The sequence below is a fragment of the Papilio xuthus genome, unplaced genomic scaffold (genome assembly GCF_000836235.2).
Source record: "Papilio xuthus unplaced genomic scaffold, Pxut_1.1 DF827461.1, whole genome shotgun sequence".
Taxonomy (NCBI): Eukaryota; Metazoa; Arthropoda; class Insecta; order Lepidoptera; family Papilionidae; genus Papilio; species Papilio xuthus.
The window spans coordinates 1,738,314-1,759,061 of NW_013531188.1; the positions used below are offsets into that span (position 1 = coordinate 1,738,314).

At 32.8% G+C, this 20,748-nt stretch overlaps 3 protein-coding genes across 3 annotated transcripts in view; 1 reads left to right on the forward strand and 2 right to left on the reverse strand.

Annotated features, from left to right (window-relative positions):
* The window catches only part of LOC106119423 (furin-like protease 2), a 170,219-nt gene extending 161,801 nt beyond the window's left edge, over positions 1-8,418 (reverse strand). The window contains exon 1 of the mRNA XM_013314395.1: positions 8,149-8,418. The gene's annotated coding sequence lies outside the window, so the exon portion shown is untranslated. The remainder of the gene's footprint in view (positions 1-8,148) is intronic.
* A 792-nt stretch (positions 8,419-9,210) lies between these two features.
* On the forward strand, positions 9,211-17,407 carry Scamp (secretory carrier membrane protein). Its single transcript, XM_013314437.1, has 8 exons — positions 9,211-9,430; positions 9,505-9,606; positions 10,263-10,391; positions 12,708-12,912; positions 13,465-13,723; positions 13,836-13,953; positions 14,591-14,762; positions 15,210-17,407. Exons 1-7 carry the CDS (start codon positions 9,374-9,376, stop codon positions 14,750-14,752), a joined length of 1,032 nt encoding a protein of 343 aa, XP_013169891.1. The 5' UTR covers positions 9,211-9,373; the 3' UTR covers positions 14,753-14,762; positions 15,210-17,407.
* A 38-nt stretch (positions 17,408-17,445) lies between these two features.
* On the reverse strand, positions 17,446-20,543 carry LOC106119444 (pre-mRNA-splicing factor RBM22). The gene is made up of 7 exons (XM_013314436.1): positions 20,318-20,543; positions 20,182-20,235; positions 19,602-20,095; positions 19,189-19,362; positions 18,701-18,843; positions 18,415-18,527; positions 17,446-18,088 (listed from the first exon to the last, which is right to left on the reverse strand). Exons 1-7 carry the CDS (start codon positions 20,369-20,371, stop codon positions 17,933-17,935), a joined length of 1,188 nt encoding a protein of 395 aa, XP_013169890.1. The 5' UTR covers positions 20,372-20,543; the 3' UTR covers positions 17,446-17,932.
* Positions 20,544-20,748: the final 205 nt, after the last annotated feature.

Below are 20,748 nucleotides of genomic sequence, written 5' to 3' on the forward strand. Positions count from 1 at the left end.
CTTTTAAGTTGTCACGGGTCTTAGCGGCCGGCGGGGCTGCGGTCGTCTGTCTACAAATGAGACAAGTTATTTCATCGCGCAACAAATTGACGAGCCGCGCAACTTTTATATAATACCCACAAACAGTATCTCGTGTCGCCAATTCACAACTCAATAACTGGCAACTTTACCTTTATACATTTTTTTCTTTTGTTAGAATACAATTTAGTGTGTACATATTAACATTGGCTATAATCTTACTAATATTAAAAATGCGAAAAAGATGGATGGATGTTTGAAGGTATCTCCACAACGGGTAAACAGATCCTGGTGAAATTTGGCATAGATGTAAAAAATAGTCTGGAAGTACACATAGACTACTTATTAAGTTTTCTTTCAAATCCGCGCGGATGGAGTCGAGGGCGACAGCTAGGTTTAGATAGAGACGGCGTAATAGGAGTACAAAGGTAGTATCGATTTTATAACTAGAATCCAGAAACAATTAAAATTGAGATCTTGAAAGTTACAAATAAATTTTAAGCTGGTACTATCCATATTACGACATAATTATAACTTTACGATATACAAATCACTTTATATAATTTCTAACGCAAAATTAATAATAGCATAAACAAAATGCGAATAACACGTTTTTGTATCACTAACAATGAAAGTAAAGTTATTTAAAAAAATCAAAACAATAAATATAAAAAAAAAATCCAAGTAAGGTCGAATATTTTAAAAAGTATACAATAAACCTTGATGTTTGACAACATAAGGTAATTACCTAGTTGAATTTAAGTATTATTATGCCGTAACAGCACAAGGTCAAACGTTCACTGCCGGCCAACTATTACACAATATTTAACATCCGTCTTATTTGCATCTACATGCCCGCAATGTAATACGTCACATTTTTTTAATCGTCTCACTAAGATACGTAATTAAGAACGTCAAGAAATAAGTTACATAACCAGATTAAAAGTACCTGTTTGTATTCTACACGTATGATAGGATTTCTAAAGAGATAATTCATGTCTGTAATATATTACGTGATTAGATTATTAATAACTAGCTGTCGCCCGCGAATCCGTCGGCGAGGAATAAAAAAAAACTTAATTAGTAGCCTATCTGTTCTTCCAAGCTATCTTATACATCTATGCCAAATTCCATAGATCCATGCACTCGTTCTGGAGATACCTTCAAACAAACATCCATCTATCCATCCATTTATAATATTAGCAAGGAGTAGGATAGATCACAAGACTAATATCGTGTATATTAGATTTTCAAATTAAAGCTTCGACTACAAACTGTTAACCTTTAACATTATTACTTTAGGATTTAAAGGGCAATGTTGTCTAGCGTGTCGAAACTATCTATTATTTTAGTCCTGAGCAAGATAATATCATAACTGTCCTGAGACAAGCCGAAGACAGGACGGACAGCTGGTCGACGCATCTGTAAAGGCATATCAAGACGAGCACAACCTTCAGGAATTAAGTATACGAAGAAAAATATCAGCCGTTATGTTATCATATTAATCATTCTTTTAAAAATATCGTCATCATCAAATTTGTTTTAACTTAAAACCTCATTTCTCTTAGATCCCGTACAAGGTGAACGAGGCTCGTTTATATGATAATACGAAATATTGTTATAATCTTAGGCAATTTCTAGAGTTCGTTGTACGAAAATTTAATGTTCAAATTCCCGGCGTCGAGCCCCACTAAACGACTAGTAGATAAAGAAATCGTTAACCTGATTTCAGGAGAAAAACCTCGGTTTTACTTTCAACATCTGCAGTATCAAAAAAAATTAAAGCTTGCTCGGTTCATTAGGATGAAAAAAAAATTAAAGCTAGTTGCTTGCTTAAAACCTTTTTGTTTGGTAAATGAGCGCAAACAGTGTCTTCCGTTGTATCTTTTGTTATCTAAAACTTTCATAGTTTTTCTTAACAGTTACAATAATTAAAAATGTTAGATAAAATTTCATCTTAAATTATCTGTTGCCAGTAACCAATTATGAAGTTATTCTCATTTACTTTTCAACCATGTCAACAACCTGGCAGGTGTAGTTTAAATTGCAACGAAAAAAAAACTACTTATTTTTATTCATAAAATCAATCAATCGAACACAAAGCTGGCATCCAGCCAATGAGCCACATTATATCATTACGAAAGAAAACTCACTGATAAATCCAAAAGTCACATTACACTTGAAGATACAAACTTACCGACAAGTCATATTCATGTCATGAGTAAAGTTTTCGCGAAGTTTTATTCTACAAAGAGATGACATGTCCGTTATACAAAACATTGAACCAAGTCCACTCACGCCAGACATGTTCATTGACTTCGTTACGTAATACTATAAAGGTGATGATAAATTAAATATGACGAAGCAGATTAATATAGTGGCTTTTGTTACCTTATTAAGTGCTTATATTTGCTGTCAATATGGTTTATTTCTAGATTCGATCGGGATACTGTCAGGATCATATTTATCTACGTGAATCAACTTAACTGTAGTTAATTAACTTACAGTTGTTTATTGTTTATATTTAATTGTGCTTAAAATAATCGTAAAAGCAAATAATTATTTTAAAGGCCGCTGCAGACCTTCAGTGTAGCAACTGCACAGTTAAAATTGTGCAGTTTAATCAGAAGGTCTGTAGCGAGTTAAAGTCAAGTTACCCATCAATTTCAATGCAAACTTTTCGGGACTAATAAAATCAGTGCTAGTCAAAACACTAAAGGTCATTTAAACACCATCATCAGCTTAAGTCAGTCCTCTTACAAGTCTTACACAATTGCACATTATGCGATCTTCTATTCCTCACTAATATAAAGACAATTTTCTTCAAATATCGTCTACAGCTATCAAAGCGAGGTAATGTGTAAACACCCTTAGAAGGAAGCTAACCTGTTTTAGGTCATTTAACACGAGATACATTCCCGCATCGGAATGACGGTATGTGGAGTTTTATCGGCAAAGTTGTGCTATACGTGTGCGTTGGAGCGTTCACAACGCCACTTCTCACACATTCTGCCCGCATATAGCTATTTGCTTTATCACGTAATACAAACTCAAAACTGACCTTACATTACTAACAGCCCATACAAGTAAGTTTAAAACTGTAAAACAACATTTTTATAGGCATAGAAGCACCTGGTTTATTCCATTTTGATCGCATGGGTCATCTGAGGACCAGAGTGGAACAAAACCGTGCATGTTCAGTGAACTTTTTGCTAGAAATAGCAAATGACCGTTTTAACGTTTTTTACGGCCAATAGGCCTCTGGACCTGTCAAGACTTACACCAGCACGGGGTCTTACTTCAATTCGAGGAGCACCGGGTATACAAGGGGTCATGCAAGAAGAAAATTCGTTGTCTAGCCTGTATCACCTTTAGAGAATTTAAATTCTAAACGAATTTCGCCTGTCGAAGTTGTGCTTGTTCGTTTGACAAATATCAACATACCTTAATATATCCAGTGAAATTAGTAGTAGGTTAACGGTTTTCCTATAGGAAAATGTAGTTAAAATTAATATCCTAGTTCAACTCAACGGGGTCTTGATCTTGCCGAAGACGATGGTTAGTCAAACTACGTTGTCAGTCATTACAGAAAAGCTGTTCAACTAAACAACGAGAAAAATATAATTTCAAAACAAAATGTTTTTTTATTGAAACAGCAAATTCTGCGAAATCAGTTGTCGCACACGCGTGAAATTAAGCAACATTCAGACTACGTAATTTCGTTACCAAATCGAGACGTCATCTCCCACAATATAATGTTAATGGGTCACGAACAAAGCGACCCCCCTCTCCCCCCTACTCTCACAGGCACATACACAACGGAGACAATAGAATAAATGCGAGCCGCTCTAATTAAGGGCGACAATGGCATACGTTAATTATTACATAGGTCGGACTTTTTTCGTCGTTAATAATGTAAGCTTCAACAAAAAGCTGTACATTTTATATAACTCTCCTCCTAATAATGTTAATTGGCCATTGTTAACGTAAAAAAAGCCTTAGAAATTTTACTTCAAATGTAAGCTTTGCTAAACTCCATACAAATATTATATTCTATGACCCAAATTAATAATGACGCACATATAATCACATGTGGCAGGTAAGAGCTCATAGTGTCATACTAATATTATAAATGCGAAAGTTTAGGTGAAGTTATGTTTGTTACTCCGTATCTCCAAAACGTCTTAACGGATCTCGATGAAATTTGGCACAGACGTAAGACTTAAAATGATGTCTTAAGAAAACTACATACATATATTATAAATGCGAAAGTATAGATGGTTGGATGTTTGTTACTATATCTCCAAAACTGCTTTACGGATCTTCGTTAAAATTTGGCATAGATGTAGAATATCTGGAAGACATAGGCTACTTATTAAGGTTTTTGTTAATACCGCACAAACGGAGTCGCTGGTGACAGCCAACCATATAAAATATATTTAACAGTGGTAGACGACAGCAACAACAATGGTGCATTACCACGAACACACAGAATTCAACAGAAATAAGAAGTTATAACATACTTTATTTCATCAATTTAAACACAAAAACTTTAAAAATAAATCCTAAAACAATAAATATCATTATCAGGCAGTGATATGTGTAATAAAAATACTAATTTCCATATATTAGACGTAACATTATCCAAAAGTAATGTCACCTAATAAAGTAATCATTGCATACTCCATCATTTAATTCCAGTCCAGCATGATTTAGCTTTCAAAGTGTAGGCTCACAGCGTAGTAACGTTTAATTCACGCCCGTATCCACAAATCTAAAATTCACATAACCACAAATGATGAAGCTAACTTATTACTCGTTCAGTGCTGAAATTATTTTCATCTGTTAGTAAAAGCTTATAAATGCCGAGTTTTGGAGTAACACATTAAATGTGGGTTTTTGAGTCCAAAATCTATGTATAAAACATATATTTTATACAGAGATTTCAGTGTCCGATTAATCTAAAAAAATATGACAGAACATATAATATTTTTGTGCCACAAATTAAACTAAGGAAAAACTTGTTTGTTTTTTTATCTTCATCTAACTTTTCTAACTTTATCCTTATTAGATGACTTTATAAACATATTAGAGACAAAACAACTTTAAAATATTGTAGCGAAGGTACCTATTCATTAACAAAATATATAACTACATTGCATACTCTTCATAATTAACAATGCAAGTTTTTACCAAACAGTTTGACTGTGTAGCTAAAACTGAAAATAGCACACTTTAGCATTGAAAATTGTCCAAGTAACTGTTACTCTGATCATGAGTTTCTAAGAACAAAATCTCTGTATAAAACATATCATCATCCCTGTCATTATCTTTAACTAAACAGAGATGACAATAGGATTTCGGTTACACACTTAGTGACAGCTATAATACAGTATGTCAAATAAAATTTCACAAAAATTGATAGAAGATAAAAACTGTATTTTTAACATGAATACCATATTAGCTTAGCTTAATTTATACTTGCTGTTAGTTATCATAGTTATTAAATCATATAGAAGGATAACTCATATCTATCAATATGTATAATCAAATTATTACTAAAGGAAGTAAGCAAGGAAGTTTTTAACCATTGTTCAATTATTCAAATGAATATCAAAGCAGGCTGGGAACCAATAGATGAGTAGTTAAATACTTTACTATAAGAACTAAAACAATTACCTTTGTCTTATAATTGCAAATGTAAACTTTTTTTGTATCAGCCTGGTATTAGATCAATACTACAATGTCATGAGTTCAAAACTATTCCCATCACATTTGGTACAGTTATGTGAAAGAAAATGTTACTGGCTTGATACTTTATTGCTTTTGCAATAGCCATTAACTCATACAAAAAAACCAATGCAACCAGCTGTTTGCGCCTTGAATTCAACTTGAAGGTTTTTAAGCGTATGACACTTCATAGAAGATTATGAATCAAGTAACAACTTCCATTATTATGTACAGACCTACATTAATAATATATATCCAAAAACATTACCCTTCTGCCAGTATGATAATATATAGTCCTTTAAAACAAGAGATATTATGTCTAAGGAAGCATCAATTAACTATGTGATGTTTTATTAATTTTAGATGCTTTTTTTATTCTACCCTACCTATCACTCTCGGTTACTAGAGTTATGTTATTGTTATTTAAGTTGTAAGTATTAGGAAAATCAAAAATGTATGCCAATTTAAAATAAAAAAGAACCATAAGGTTATTTATTTACTTTACATCTTACTAATATTATAAATGCGATAGTTTTAATGAATGGATGGATGTTAGAATGTATGTCTGGAACATCTCAGTGGATCATGATAAAATCTGGCACAGATGTAGAACATAGTTTGGAAGAACACATAGGCTGCAAAAAATTTTTATTAATCCTGCATAGACAGTCTCCGGCGACAGCTAGTCTATAATATGAGATTCCATTCAAAAAATATACAGTATGATAAAATTGCATACAAATACTTATTCAAACAATATTATACAAGGTGAGTAAAGTGAAAGTGAGAACAATGTATTATTTCTCAATGACCTCAATATTCACTTTGTCAAATATCACAATGTACGGCAAAACTGCAACGCATATCAAATACGAGTATCAAATTATTATTTTGTTACAATATATCTTATTATAAAACCATGTATGTTGTAATACTATGATCAGGTTTTAGTATTGCAAAATTATTTGCAAATCACAGACAAAAAATAATATATATTAATCACATTTCTTTCTCATTTATTGTAAGTTCCAAATTGGTATAAAATATGGAAAGATGCTCAATTAACTGTAGAATCTTACTAATATTATAAATGTGAATGTTTCCTAGGAATGGATGGATGGATGTTTGTTAGAAGGTGTCGCCAGAACAGCTGCATAGATATCGGTGACATTTGGTACGGATGTAAAACATAGTACAGAAGATAACATGGTCTAAGAATTATTTTTTCTTATTCTGTACAGATTGAGTCGCGGGCGACAACTAATTATTATGTAAAGAGCAGTTCCAGGTGTCCTATATTACTAGATACATACTTAGTGTTACCTACAAGTACAAGTCCATGCTAGTAGGTGCCTAGTCAGAGAACTTTGGCTTGAAAATAGTATTCTCAGGTTTGTCCCCCACTATATTCTCTTATGTCCCTTCAGTACCAATGTATGTGTTGGGTAGTCTTTTACTGAATTAACAACTGCCAGAAAGTTTTGATAGAATTATAATACTATAAAAATTCACTTACGGATATAGAAGCACTTAAATTTAATGAGCAATATCATTAATATTTTTATATGCATAAAAACAATTTATATAGCATAATTTATGTATATTTGGTAAGAATTGATAAAAAGTTAGTGATAAAAAAATTTTAATAAGTAAATTACAGAATTGTATACGATATATGAACATATGAAAATTGTAATTTGTAGTATTTCATTCATGACCCTAAGATATGGTATTTCAAACAGAACAGCTAATCATTAGTTACCTAGAGAAACAATAAACAAAAATCAGCTATTGTTTGTATCCATTGTTTACATTAGTTTTCATTCACTGCTCTGGTGAGTAGTTGTTGTTTTTAAATGACTTTAAGAATGAACATGGATATTCAGACATCTACAAGTAATTGTTAACATTGTTCTTGCATATTAACACTTGCTGTAGTTTGAAAAACTTAAACTAGAAAAATTATTTTCAAAAATGTCTTCTTTATTTTGTAAAACACATATATTCTTATCTACTAGGGGGCCTTGTTGCCTGTAGAAATATGAAATTGTAGGCAGCAGTGTTGTAACACCAGTATTTTGTTGCCCAGGCGGTACTTCCTCGGTTTCAAGAGCAAACAACTTTCGCCAGCCAGCTGTGGGCATGCGCGTAAGGATCCGGCGCGCACGGTGCTACCCGCGCCAAACACCCGTAACTAATTGCTAACGCGGTTCAAATGCGCCACGTCTAATTTATTTCCTAAATTCAATAGCCCCCAAAATCTTAAGCTCGCAAATATTCACGTTCTATCTCTCAATACTAACTTCCTAAATTAGAACTTTTATGACACTGTGTCTAATTCTTTTCAGAATTTAATGTGTTTTTGTAAAGGCCACTAGAGTAACAAAAGGAAATACTCACCGATATGTTTATCGCACGAATCCCAAACAATATAAAAACTGTCACTCACACGTTAGACACAAACACACTACTTATTCACCTCTTGACATCTGACATGGTTTAAAGAAATTAACAAAAAAATCACACATATAATTCACCGATATCGTAGAAGCAAAAGTGTTAAAATAAAAACAATACGGTATAACAAAAGTTGTGCAAAACGATCGCAAAATAACGATACAAAACGTAAACAGCTGCCTACTTTGACAGAACCGTACACTAAACTGACAAATATAGCTGCCAACTGTAAAACCACTTTCGCTGCCAGAGTACCAACATACAGAATTATAAGTGTTTTGAATAAATTATAAAACAACTTTATGTGATTTAAGTTAATCTTATATTGATTAACTTATACAAACATTCAACCATTAATGACGTTAGAAGTTTCAAGATTACATGACACTAATGTTATTGATAGTAAATTGGTAAAACCACTTGTTACTTTACATAAATAAATAAATGAGTTAAAATTACCGAACTGTTTAATTATAACATAATTATATTTAAGTTTCCCAAAATTATATAATACTTCATGCCGTTGTACTCTAAATCTTGTAAACTTTTACTAATTACTACGAAAACGAAGTCTTGTAAATTATTTTCTCAACTTTTGCGAATTACATGAGGAATACGAATTTTTGTTGTAGCGCTATCCTTTGGATATTCAAGTAACTAGAAACATTTATATTAATTTTGATGTTTCTATGTATATTAAAGCCTGAATTTTTTTTTTTGCATTTTTAATTAAAATTACCAAGAAAAACGAAAGGAAAATATTTAAAATTCAAAATCGTTAGTTTTTAATTTGATTGCTTTTTTTAGTCCAAAGACGCTCACAACTGGATATAGGTCTCCGCAAGAGATGACTACGATTACGATAATTTATTAAACTTAAATTATTACATTGAAAAAGTATGAAACAGTGCTCTAAAATTTTTTTGTAATCAAAACAGTTTTTTCAAGTTCATTTCTGTTTCATACACTCTATGATATACTTATTGGCTAGCAACACTTTTAATACTGTCATTCTGTCATTTTTCGTCACCATCGTCAGCGCAATCTGTCAGTTATTGTGTCGGGACCTAAAATTTATTGCGTTTTGTCTTGAAATATAGTCGCAAATATTTCCATTGAGCTATATAATATTTATTTTTGCTAAAGTGGCGTATTAAAATCGCAACCAATGCCGCAATTTGAAGATAATCCCTTTAGTGATCCAACCATAGACAATCCGTTTGCTGTAAGTGATTTTTTCGATTGAATTGTAATTTGTTATCAATATCATTATTTGTCTTATATTTTATGTATTTTTAGGATCCGTCGGTGCAGCAAGTGGCAAGAAGTACAACAAATGCGACCAGTGGTTTGGACGACTATAACCCCTTTGACGGACAACAAAATGCAAATCAGGCTACGGTATATCACTGTTATTAGTCATGAGAAATCTAATGAAGTATGATATTATCCAAATTATAGATCTAATTTTGATGAGTATAAAAATACTTTTTATTTGAAGTAGAGAAATCTTATGTATTTTAAATAATATTTACCATTAGTATAATGTTGTGGGTGGATTTATCTAATGAGAAAGGCAGATACAGGAGTTGGCTGTTTTCTATATATCCTATTTAGGGTACGATAAAAAAAAGTAAATATAAAAGAAGGCTATTCATATTTACTTGCACAATGTTGTGTGTATATATTAACAGTTAGTCTTATCTTAAAATTCTTATCAAAACATAAACGTTAAAGACAATGTTTCGGTTAATTGAATTTAGATAATTGCTTTTATATCTTGTTTATACTTAATGAATTATACTGCTGAATATCAAGAGTAAAGTTTTCAAAAGAATAGGTATCAAATAGTGACCTAGGAAGCAATAAACCTAATCCTTCTCAAATTTTAAACCCTACTAGTCTCTGTCTAGTCTATACTGATATCTGCTATTTTATTTCTTTACTCCATTTTTTATATATTTTTTTTCTAATCAACTTTGAAGTTGGTGAATTCATTGAAAAACTAACTAAAACATCTTTATAAAAGTATGTAAATATATTTTTTTAATTCCAAGGGACAACAACAGCCCTCACAGCCTGCAATCATGCAGGCTGTGTCCCCGCCCGCTGGCCAGTACCCACGGCCGGCACAACCACAGCAGCCACAAGCTCCACCACAGAATTTTACTACTGCTGACTTTCAAGTAAGTATCTCTATCTTTACATCACAAAAGAACTATAAGTTTATTAAAAAGGCACATTACTGACTTGACTTAAAGTCCTATGTCCACATAGTGGGGTAGGGGGCGTCCACAGTACTCTTCCAGTCTGATCTATCTTGGGCCATGTCAGTCTGAGTCCAAATGCGGAGCCATAAAAAAGCCATTACAACATTAGTTAAACCTATGTGATTTTGTTACAACTTAAAGTAATGAAAAAAGTATTAACAAGTAGTCAGTGATTCAGTCAGTGTTGTCTACATAAATAATTCATGTTACAAATTTTAGAAATGTTTTCTAAAGATATGTTTTAGTAGCACTCATTAAATCAATGTAAATATTCTGCATGAATTTAATTACACTCCATAAATATCTCAAATCATAGCAAGACTATGTAAAAGACTAGCAATCAGGCAATACAAGCCAGTATTTCAATCAATAATAACTTAGTAATTTAGTATTGGAGCAATTCTATTTAATAAGCATTTGTTATCTTATAAAATCTTCAAAATTACTATGCTATATAATATGTATTAAGCTAATTTCCACAGTATGTGTTATACATAAATTATTTAGATGATCAAGCCAGGCTTGTGTATCAGTCCACTAATAATGGATGTAAATTAATTCACTTTTTGCTTTTCCCTCACAACCTGCACAAGGAGTTGAAGGTAAACATCTCACTTACGTATTTTTCTTTATTTATCAATTGTTTGACAATTTTATCATAATCAGTCATCCATCCATGTCATAGCTTAGTAACAAGTTTTGTGCACTACACAGATTGTATAAAACTAGCTGTCGCCCGCGACTCCGTTCGCTCGCAATTAAAAAATAGTCTAAAGCCTTTCTCAACAAAGAATTTTTCAAATTGGACCAGATGTTCCTGAGATTAGCGAGTTTAAACAAACTCTTCCACTTTATAATATTAGTATAGATTACTGTAGTTTTATAATATATTAGAATTTTTATCATTACCTAGCTGTCACCTGTCTAAAAATTTACTAAATTAGTAACCTATGTGCGTCTTCCAGACAAACATTCTATGTTTATGTCAAATTTCAGAGATATTCCAACAGCTGACTGGACACACCTAGTAACAATCCATTCATCCAAACATTCATTTTTATAATATTAGTAAATAGTAAGAGTAAGTAAATCCTTTAAGTATAATATTGAAACACCATTTTTTTTAAATGAGTAATTTAGCAAATATTCAAATGCTACATAAAAATTATTATATAAACAGGATGTTGATAAAATTTTAACTTTTATACACATTTGTTATGAAACTTATCAATTTAATTTTTGTTTCAAAAACAAATTTTGTTGTTTGTACTCGTATCCATCCTTGGTTATGGAATTTCTAAGTATACAAAACCAATTACAGTCAAATCTGGATCACCGAGAATATTTTTCTCACTTATAAAGGTTTCTAGTTAACCCGAGTTTCTCGCTTATTCAGGACATTTCAATCATTTTTTGGACAGGACAATGCTCTTGCTTGTCCAGGTTAGCTAGTATTTATTTTATTTAAACGGCATTGAACTTTAGATTAAAAATGTCGGTCTGCATAATGTAAATACAGAATATTAAGCATTCTTGTTTACTTGGAAAGTGTTATCAATTCAGTTTATAGATAATGTATAGTCATCGTGTTGTTTTTCTGATAGTGACTAAATTGTAGAAAGTGTTATCAGCTTATTGTTTGGTTCGGCAATTGATTTTTATTTTTATTGTAATATTTATCTCTACTATTATTATATTAAGAAATATTTAGTTGTTTGGACGCTCAATACTAAAAATTTAATCAGACTAATTTAATTTTAATTAACTAGCAGTTGCCCGCGACTTCGTTTGCGCGGAATTAAAAAAATCTAATAATCAATGTAACTCGTGTCATCCACGGTTAGTGTAAACTACCTAGCAGTAAAGGAATTTTTCAGATTATTCAATACTAACGAACAGAACAGATAATTAAATCTTTATATTAATAATATAGATTAAAAAACTTATTGCCTTTGCATATCATGCGGGAATTATTTGAACATACTTTTAAATTGTAACACACAATATGTCTGAAAAGTTAGTAAAGCAGGACACAATTTAGTCATGAAGTTTGATTATAAAATTACCAACGCGTAGGTTTGACCCCTAATGTACAAAGGCAAATGTTTCAACCAGTCTATTCCAAACACAACAATGTCTACACATAATCCCGTATCGAAAAATGTTAATTTAAAAAAAGAACCGAAAAATGATAATTTGTACGAAGAGAGTATAAGAGAACTTGAATTGCAGCGGAGACAAGAAGAACTGGAACGCAAGGCGGAGGAACTTGCGAGACGGGAGGCTGAACTCCGAGCTGGTTCCGCTGGCAGGAGGAACAATTGGCCACCTTTGCCCGCTTTCTGTCCAGTCCAGCCGTGCTTCTATCAAGACATCAATGTCGACATACCTCTAGAGTTTCAGAGGATTGTTCGTCATTTATACCATTTATGGATGTGTGAGTACAAATTTTATACTGCAGTTAATAATTTAAATTTTTATATTCTAGTTTCAAATGATTAAATTAGTATACAATCTGACCAACAATAAATCTGTAATGGTGGTAAAATTAAAAAATAACGACATGCATGCTGTTTTTAGGGTTCCGTACCTCATAGGAAAAAAACGGAACCCTTATAGGATCACTTTGTTGTCCGTCCGTCTCTCAAGACCTTTTTTTTCTCTTTATGTGATATTAGCTGTTGCCCACGACTCCGTCCGCGCGGAATAAAAAAAACTTAATTAGAAGTCTATGCGTTCTTCAAGACTATGTTCTACATCCATGCCAAATTTCAGCGAGATCTATTTAGCGGTTCTGGAGCGGACCTACAAACAAACATCCATCCATCTAAACATTCGCATTTATAATATAAGTAAGAAGTAAGATTAGTAATAAACCACTGTTACAAAAACAAGTCTTGATAATTTTTTTCTTTTTCAAGAAGGATACGAATGTTTTAATAGTGAAAACTTACGTTTAGTTATGTCTTTAAATTGTTCTTGTTTCCAGTCCATGCGTTGGTGTTGGCTCTGAACATAATCGGAGCGATGTCATTGATGATTGCCGGTCAAGGTTTCACGATATTTGGTCTTTCAATCCTCTACTTCGTGCTGCTGACTCCATTCAGCTTCATTTGCTGGTACCGGCCGATATACAAGGCGTTTAGAAGCGACTCATCTTTCAACTTTATGGTCTTCTTCTTTATATTCCTGTTCCAAATTATTATAACGACGGTGCAGTCGATTGGATTCAGCGGTGGAGGCTCTTGGTGAGTTGATTTCATTCAATATAGCAATTGTCGTAATCTTATGAGATGGATATTTAAATCAAATAACCTCAAAAATTTCCCCTTTGTAATATATAAATATAAATAATTCCAGTGGACTGATCACCAGTATATCGGCGTTCGAGGTGAACGTGGGTGTTGGCATCATCACCCTGCTCGTCACTATCGGGTTCATCACCTCGGTGGTCGCTGATGTCATGCTCATCGCAAAGGTAATTGATAATTTTTGTTAGTGTTTTCAACTTTTTCCAGAATGTGACCCCCTACATTGTAAAATACTTAGGGACCCCTTAGGGGTAACTCATACAAGGAAATTAAAATCACGACGATTAGGTTAACATTGGTCCTTTATAGACCCTTTGTGGTAGACGAAATAACGTAGTACTTTGCGACCCCTTAAGGGGTCAAAACATATTTTAACACAATCGCTTTAAATTATACAAAAATAATAACAACAATAGTAATTCAATAAACCTGATATGTCATTAAAATGGTTATTTATCCATCCAAAACATCCTCAAAGTAATTTAAAATTTTCTGATTCTAAATGAGATTATTATTTCCTGTGTGTGTGCACAAGTGACCAGGGTATTATCGTAGTTTAAACACGAGCCCCCCTGCTCATAGTAAATAAAGAATTAAGTTATTACATATTAACTGTCGCCTGCGACTCCGTCTTGTGAAATTAAAAAAAAACTAAAAAAAGTAGTCTATGTGTCCTTCCACACTATGTTCTATTATACTAAACTTCATCAAAATATGTTGAGTCGTTCTCGAGATACCTTGTAACAAACTTAAACTTTCTTCTTTATAATATTAGTAAGATTAACATAAAGTTTTTGTTTACAGGTGCATCGTATCTACAGGTCTACGGGCGCGTCGCTCGCTAAAGCCCAGGCTGAGTTCACAACGGAGATCTTCCGCAACCAGCACGTGCAGACTGCAGCCTCCAGTGCAGCAGCCGCAGCTGTCAATGCGCAGATCGCAAACGCCAACTCTAACAGATACTGAAAGATATCACGTGAGTTTAATCTTATCTTCATCATCAGCTCACTATACGTCTCCACTGAGGGGCTCGGAGCCTACCCTAAGTTGGGGGTGACTAGGCCATAGTCAACCACACTGGCCAAGTGCGGGTTGGTGGACTTCACACATATCTTTGAATTTCTTCTCAGATATGTGCAGGTTGCATCACGATGTTTTCCTTCACCGTAAGAACGTCGGATAAATGTACTTTTTGTTACTTAAATTTGTTATTTTCAAAATTTTGGCAATTTTTTTTATATTATTCGATGGCTAATGTGTTGCTTTGCTTGGCTTCCATAATTTGTTTTTTTATTTTTTGCGTTTTAAAATTTGGCCTCAAAAGTATTTCTTATATTTAAACTTCCAGAAATTATAACAACTTCGATGATATTTGTTTTATTCTTGATTTATTCTTCTTTAATTTGTAAATATTAATTTTCAGATACAATTGGACTTCAACAGCATTTAGCACTTTTGAAAAGTACATAACGCTATAATATAATGTATAGAGATTCATATTTATTTAAATAAAGTGCTCTTTCTGATTTTAATCACATTTAATAATTGTAGTATTTAATATTGATCAACTATATACTTGTAAATGTACGTGTGATGAGTTTCAAATAAGATTGTGCACGAACAACATTGTGACGTCACAGCCCTTAAATCGAGAACATTACAGAATCAGTTAACGTTGGTTTCTGAGACTAAAATATCTGTATGAAACATATCGTCATGTTTGTTGAGATAACATTATGTTTTTAACAAAAATATTGGTCTTAGAAACCTACAGTAAAATAATCATTTTTGAAGAGAGTTTTGGTAGATCAAGGTCATTGATTAGCACATTCTTGTTTGAGACAATATTTTGATGTATTTGGATTTAAAATATGTTATAATTGTTTAGTTGCCTTTCCTTGTAGTTGAATATCACATTACGTCTGGAGTAGCAGTTCCATTTCACGTTTTTTTTTTTAGAAATTCAATTATAACTAGATTTTATTTTATGACAGCCAAAATGGCGTGTGGCTGTGTTCTATTTGTTATTTTAACATGTTAATTTATTAAAAAATCATTAATAATAAGTAATTGATATGAAAAATAAATTTCTTTGGGATAATTTGCATAACTTATATTATGAAGTTTCGAGATTTAGTTCGAAATTTTTAATAAATTATATTTTTTCGCAATATTTACCCCTAATATTAGTTAATTGCTAGTTAAAAATAGTTGTGTTTAAACGAGCTTACTTCAAACGCTTTAAATTTTATCCTTCATAGCAAATCTTTTTTCTGACCCTTCTCAACAGTAATTAAAAAAATTACGGTTTATTTAAATTGAAGTCAAGTAAGGACAAGTACCAAGATTCTTGTATACCGAATTTATACAAGATGCACGAATTACACACTATCATTTAAAGTTTGTTCTATTGTAATAATTAAATTTAAAAAAAAATCTACACGCTCTTTGTGTTTTTCGAACATGTCGACTCTGAACATCGTACAAGTCGTTACGCAGAAAACAATATGGATGTCATTACGCAGTTCAAGGTCAACCGCCTAAAAGATTAAAAATGTCTTACAGTCAAACCTGGATAAGGGTAACTTCTAGAAGAGAGAAAAATATTGCGGTCTCTTGGACTCTCCGTTATCCGGGTTCTACTGTATACAATTTTTTTTACGTGTTAAACATTCCAAAATGGGATTATATTAACGTCTTTTCATTGTCATGGTCTATTTTTCCTAAGAGAATTTAAATTATGATATACGGTTAAAATAATCTTCAATATAATCGTATCTTATACGATCTTTGCGCGTATTTTAATTCTGTAGCCATGGGTTTCTGAAACCAAAATGGTCGTTTAAAACATAATCTTTGTCTTTTTAAAAATAATAACAGGGATGATATGTTTTATACAGAGATTTTGTTGTCAGAAACCCACGGTAAGTAGTGTGTTTTTATTGCTTCATATATTTAGGCGATTTACTTAATTTTAATTTGTTAGTTATGTATTCTTGTCCTTGCCTTATATGACGATTAGATGCACAAGACTTCAATATTGCGTTTGTAACCTTGTATAAAATAGTGTAAGATATAAAAAAAAACTATCAATTGACTAGTCATTGGACACTTAAATACCAGTGGTTCTCAACCTTTGTGTATGTTTTTTTTTATTATTGAAAAAAAAACGATTTTCCGCTTTAAAGCATCTCGAATTCGTATTGCATATGTTCAATTTATCTTTATCTTTCACTGCCGAAATACATGTATAAATAGATATGTTGACTTCTCTTGCACGAAGAATGAATGGGAAGGCAAAATTTTAAAAAGTTATTTTCCTCTTGAAAACGGACAACTTTAATATGAAAAGGTTGAGAATCACTGGTATAAAGGAACAATAAACCTTGCTATAAAATATTTACATATAAATCACGTAAACCTCGTAACAGAGGCGAGCACTAAACTGTATCGCATATACATATATATATCTGGGCCTAGTATAATGTAAATTATTATCAGACCGTCCTTACCCAGATAAATGGTAAGCGAAGGGAATTAGATGTATCTAAAGTGTTTAACTGTTTTGTAACGATTAAGTCATGTTATACTTATGATTAATATTAAATATAGTTTCCGAAATTTATTTTGTTTTATTTTAACTGAATAAAAAGGTCAAATGTCTAAAAAGTTTTTATTGAAAATTTCTTATGTTACATGAAACTTAAACCTATTCTATTAATTACATTATACACATTGATGTACAAATGTATGTACTACAAAGTCATATAATGAAAACATTTTCATGAATCAATATAACTAAAGTAATTGGTCAGTAATAAAATCACGATTTTTTTCTCAAATGGCTTAATGTCACCTTACCAAAGATAGAAATGCATTCGCTTCGAAGCGATTCCATAGCTAACTGCAAATGTATGGAACTGAAGCGGGATAATCATGTGACTTATCGAAAGTTTTTGTCAGTTCTATACATTCGTTATGGATTCGCTTCGTAACGAATGCACTTTATCTAGAGGGGCTGTATTCTGCATTTCGTCCTTTGCCCAAGACAGTTACTTAATATTATATGAAATTGCTACTTTGTATAAAAATAAGGAAGAATCTTTAAAAAGTGACAATTCGTTGGATAGTTCCTTGCATTGTGTCCTATGTCTGCGGCGCGTTGGCATGCGCATGCGCACCGAGACGTGCGGGGTCCTGGCTGGGGTAGTGCAGGCCGGGCGGCGGCGCCCAGCCCCAGCCCGGATTCGCGTAGTGCTGCAGGTTGAAGAAATCGTTTGGACGGTTCGGCGGCGGCGGCATCTAGGAAAAATTAAATTATTTACTCATAGAAGTGTGGATCATAAGTCAAGTAAAGAATTTCATCAAGATCCACTGAGCCATTCCGGATATACCTTCTAACAAACATCCACCTAAATTGTTGCATTTGCAACATTAACAAAATGATGTTTCCCTAAATAACTCTGTAATCCACACTGTACCAGATTATATTAGGTCCTAACGCCGAAGCAGTGTAATTATAACAATTAATCAGAACTAAAATAGAATCCCAAATCTGCTGGGCCAGTAAGCTGTCTCTAGATGCTTGGTGTATCAATTTGTGGTGGTAGGTATGAATGTTGACATACCTGTGGCGGGAAGGGATGGAGGAAGGCGGGCGGCGGAGGTGGCAGCGCTCCGGGCAGCCCTGGCACAGGCTCCAGCGCAGGCAAATCACTCTTCTCGTTCACACCTTGTCGACCTGCAGGAATACAACAATTACATAAATGTAACAACTAGCTGTCGCCCATCACTCTAGTTCTATTATGTTCTTTCAGTGAGGTGCCTGTCAATGTGTATGGAGGTTGTCCATCAGAACAAGAAAATAGAATTAGTAGTTTGCCTTCTTAAAAGTAATATTTAAGTTCAGTTTACCTTGAGACTTGCCCCACTTAATAGTCAATCTTTTCCCTCCAATGACCAGTCTATTGAATGTCTTCTCCGCAGCATGCTCAGCCGCAGTCCTTGTTGTGTACTGTACAAATGCACACTGAGCTCTTGGCACTAAGGTTAAACATCTGAAACATTAGGAACAAAAGTTAATTATTATGAAGATAAAGTGCAAAACAAACACAATTTTTTTATACATATTTGAGGACTATGACTAGAAGTAAGGCTTCTAGTCATAGTCTTTTTAGTTCAGTACTTTAAAAATTCCCACATCTCCATAAATAAGAAATTCGAAAAAATTTAATTGTTTTGTTATAGAGAAGTGTGATCAGAAAAAGGGTTAAATGTTACTACACAGAACTAAACTACAGTGACTCATATGAATACATTTATGTACTTTTCATTTTCTTCGAGAAAGACTACAATACATATTAATTCAAGTGTCACAGCAGAAAACCACAAATAAAACATACCTTATCTCTCCATACTGATAGAAATGTCCTTTAAGTTCATCTTCAGTGACATTATCGGGTAAGTTTCCAATGTACAATGTGGTAACAGTCCTGTCCTCCGGTGGTGGGAGTGCTGGCATTGCAGCTGCACGTCTCATCAGCTTCTCTGCTACAGGGTCATTGACACCATAGTACCTGATGATCAAACAACTTTTAATAGTAAAGATGATTCATAAACTTAATTCAGAGGGTTCATTCCAAAACACAAGTATATACAAATATTGTTAAATAATTTATTCTCTTTGAGGAAACACTGGTAAATTTAGTGGTTAATATAAAATCAATTGTGTAACAAATTTGCTTCAAGATATTGGTAAGTTTCCTTAAAAATAAAAAAACAAGCAGGCTTTGTTTTTAAAATATTATAAACATACCTGTCCTTGATATTTTGATCTGCCAGAGGGTCATCAGGATCTGTAGGCTTTTCGTGTCTGTAAGGACATTCCTCTCCTCTCCTACATTCTCCTTTTACCCAAAATGAGCACACATGTGGTCTGTTCCTTTTATAATATGGTGCAGTTCTTGCTAATCTCAATAATAAGTCTGAAGCACCCTTAGATTTCAAAGCTGAGTTACTAGGCTGCGTTGGATCAAACTTAGACATCTGACTGTCTAGATTCTGAATATAGTACTCTTTGTTCACTTCATTACGAGGTAGGTCATCTTGAATCTTAAGAGCAGCATCCCTTACTTGAATAGGCAAACCATATTCTAAATCTAAAAGACATGTTTGACAAACATTTTTCAATTTGGAGCATGTTTGACAAATCTCCGTCTTCTTAAAACGCATTCTTGAACCGGGACACCAACGGAAAACGGTGAAAGGGCGGCAACATATTTTACACTCTTTGCCATATTTTTCTTTAGTCTGAAATGGAATTGATATTATACATATTATAATGTTGAAACAAACAAAGCAAACTTAATTATTCAAATGACGGAGAGCAATCTTACCATACGAATGTAGGGGTTATCACCGAGACAAGTCTGACATAAAATTGGAAAGTCCTGTAACATACAAAAATAAGTAAGATAGATAAGAAAGTTATATAATAAACAAATATAAAGTTATAGAAATGTTTTAGCTTACAGAATCTTCCCAATTTTGACGATTGTACGTGTTTGTAGATTTGGACATAGCCATTTTGAAGGCACAGTAAAAACTATTACGTAACACGTATTTAAATTTTTAGCAAATGTTATCTTGCTAGCATGTTTTATATTAACTTAAAAAATAAGACGACTTTTATTAATCGAAATACGTTGAAATGTGTAAATAAAATAACAACTGACAAGCCAAGATATGATGGCGGATGACGGAAGAATAAAACGGAAACAGTGTTGGCAGTTCTGTTGCGTATTGCGTTGTGGGTTTCATAAAGTAGGTTTTTCTTTGTAAACAAAAATCTGAAACCCAATTCTCTTATTACTTATATTATTTTAAGCAAGCTGTAGTATTTTAAAAAAATTGCCTTAGAATCAACATATACAGGGAAGGTATTGTGGTGAACTTGTTTCGAG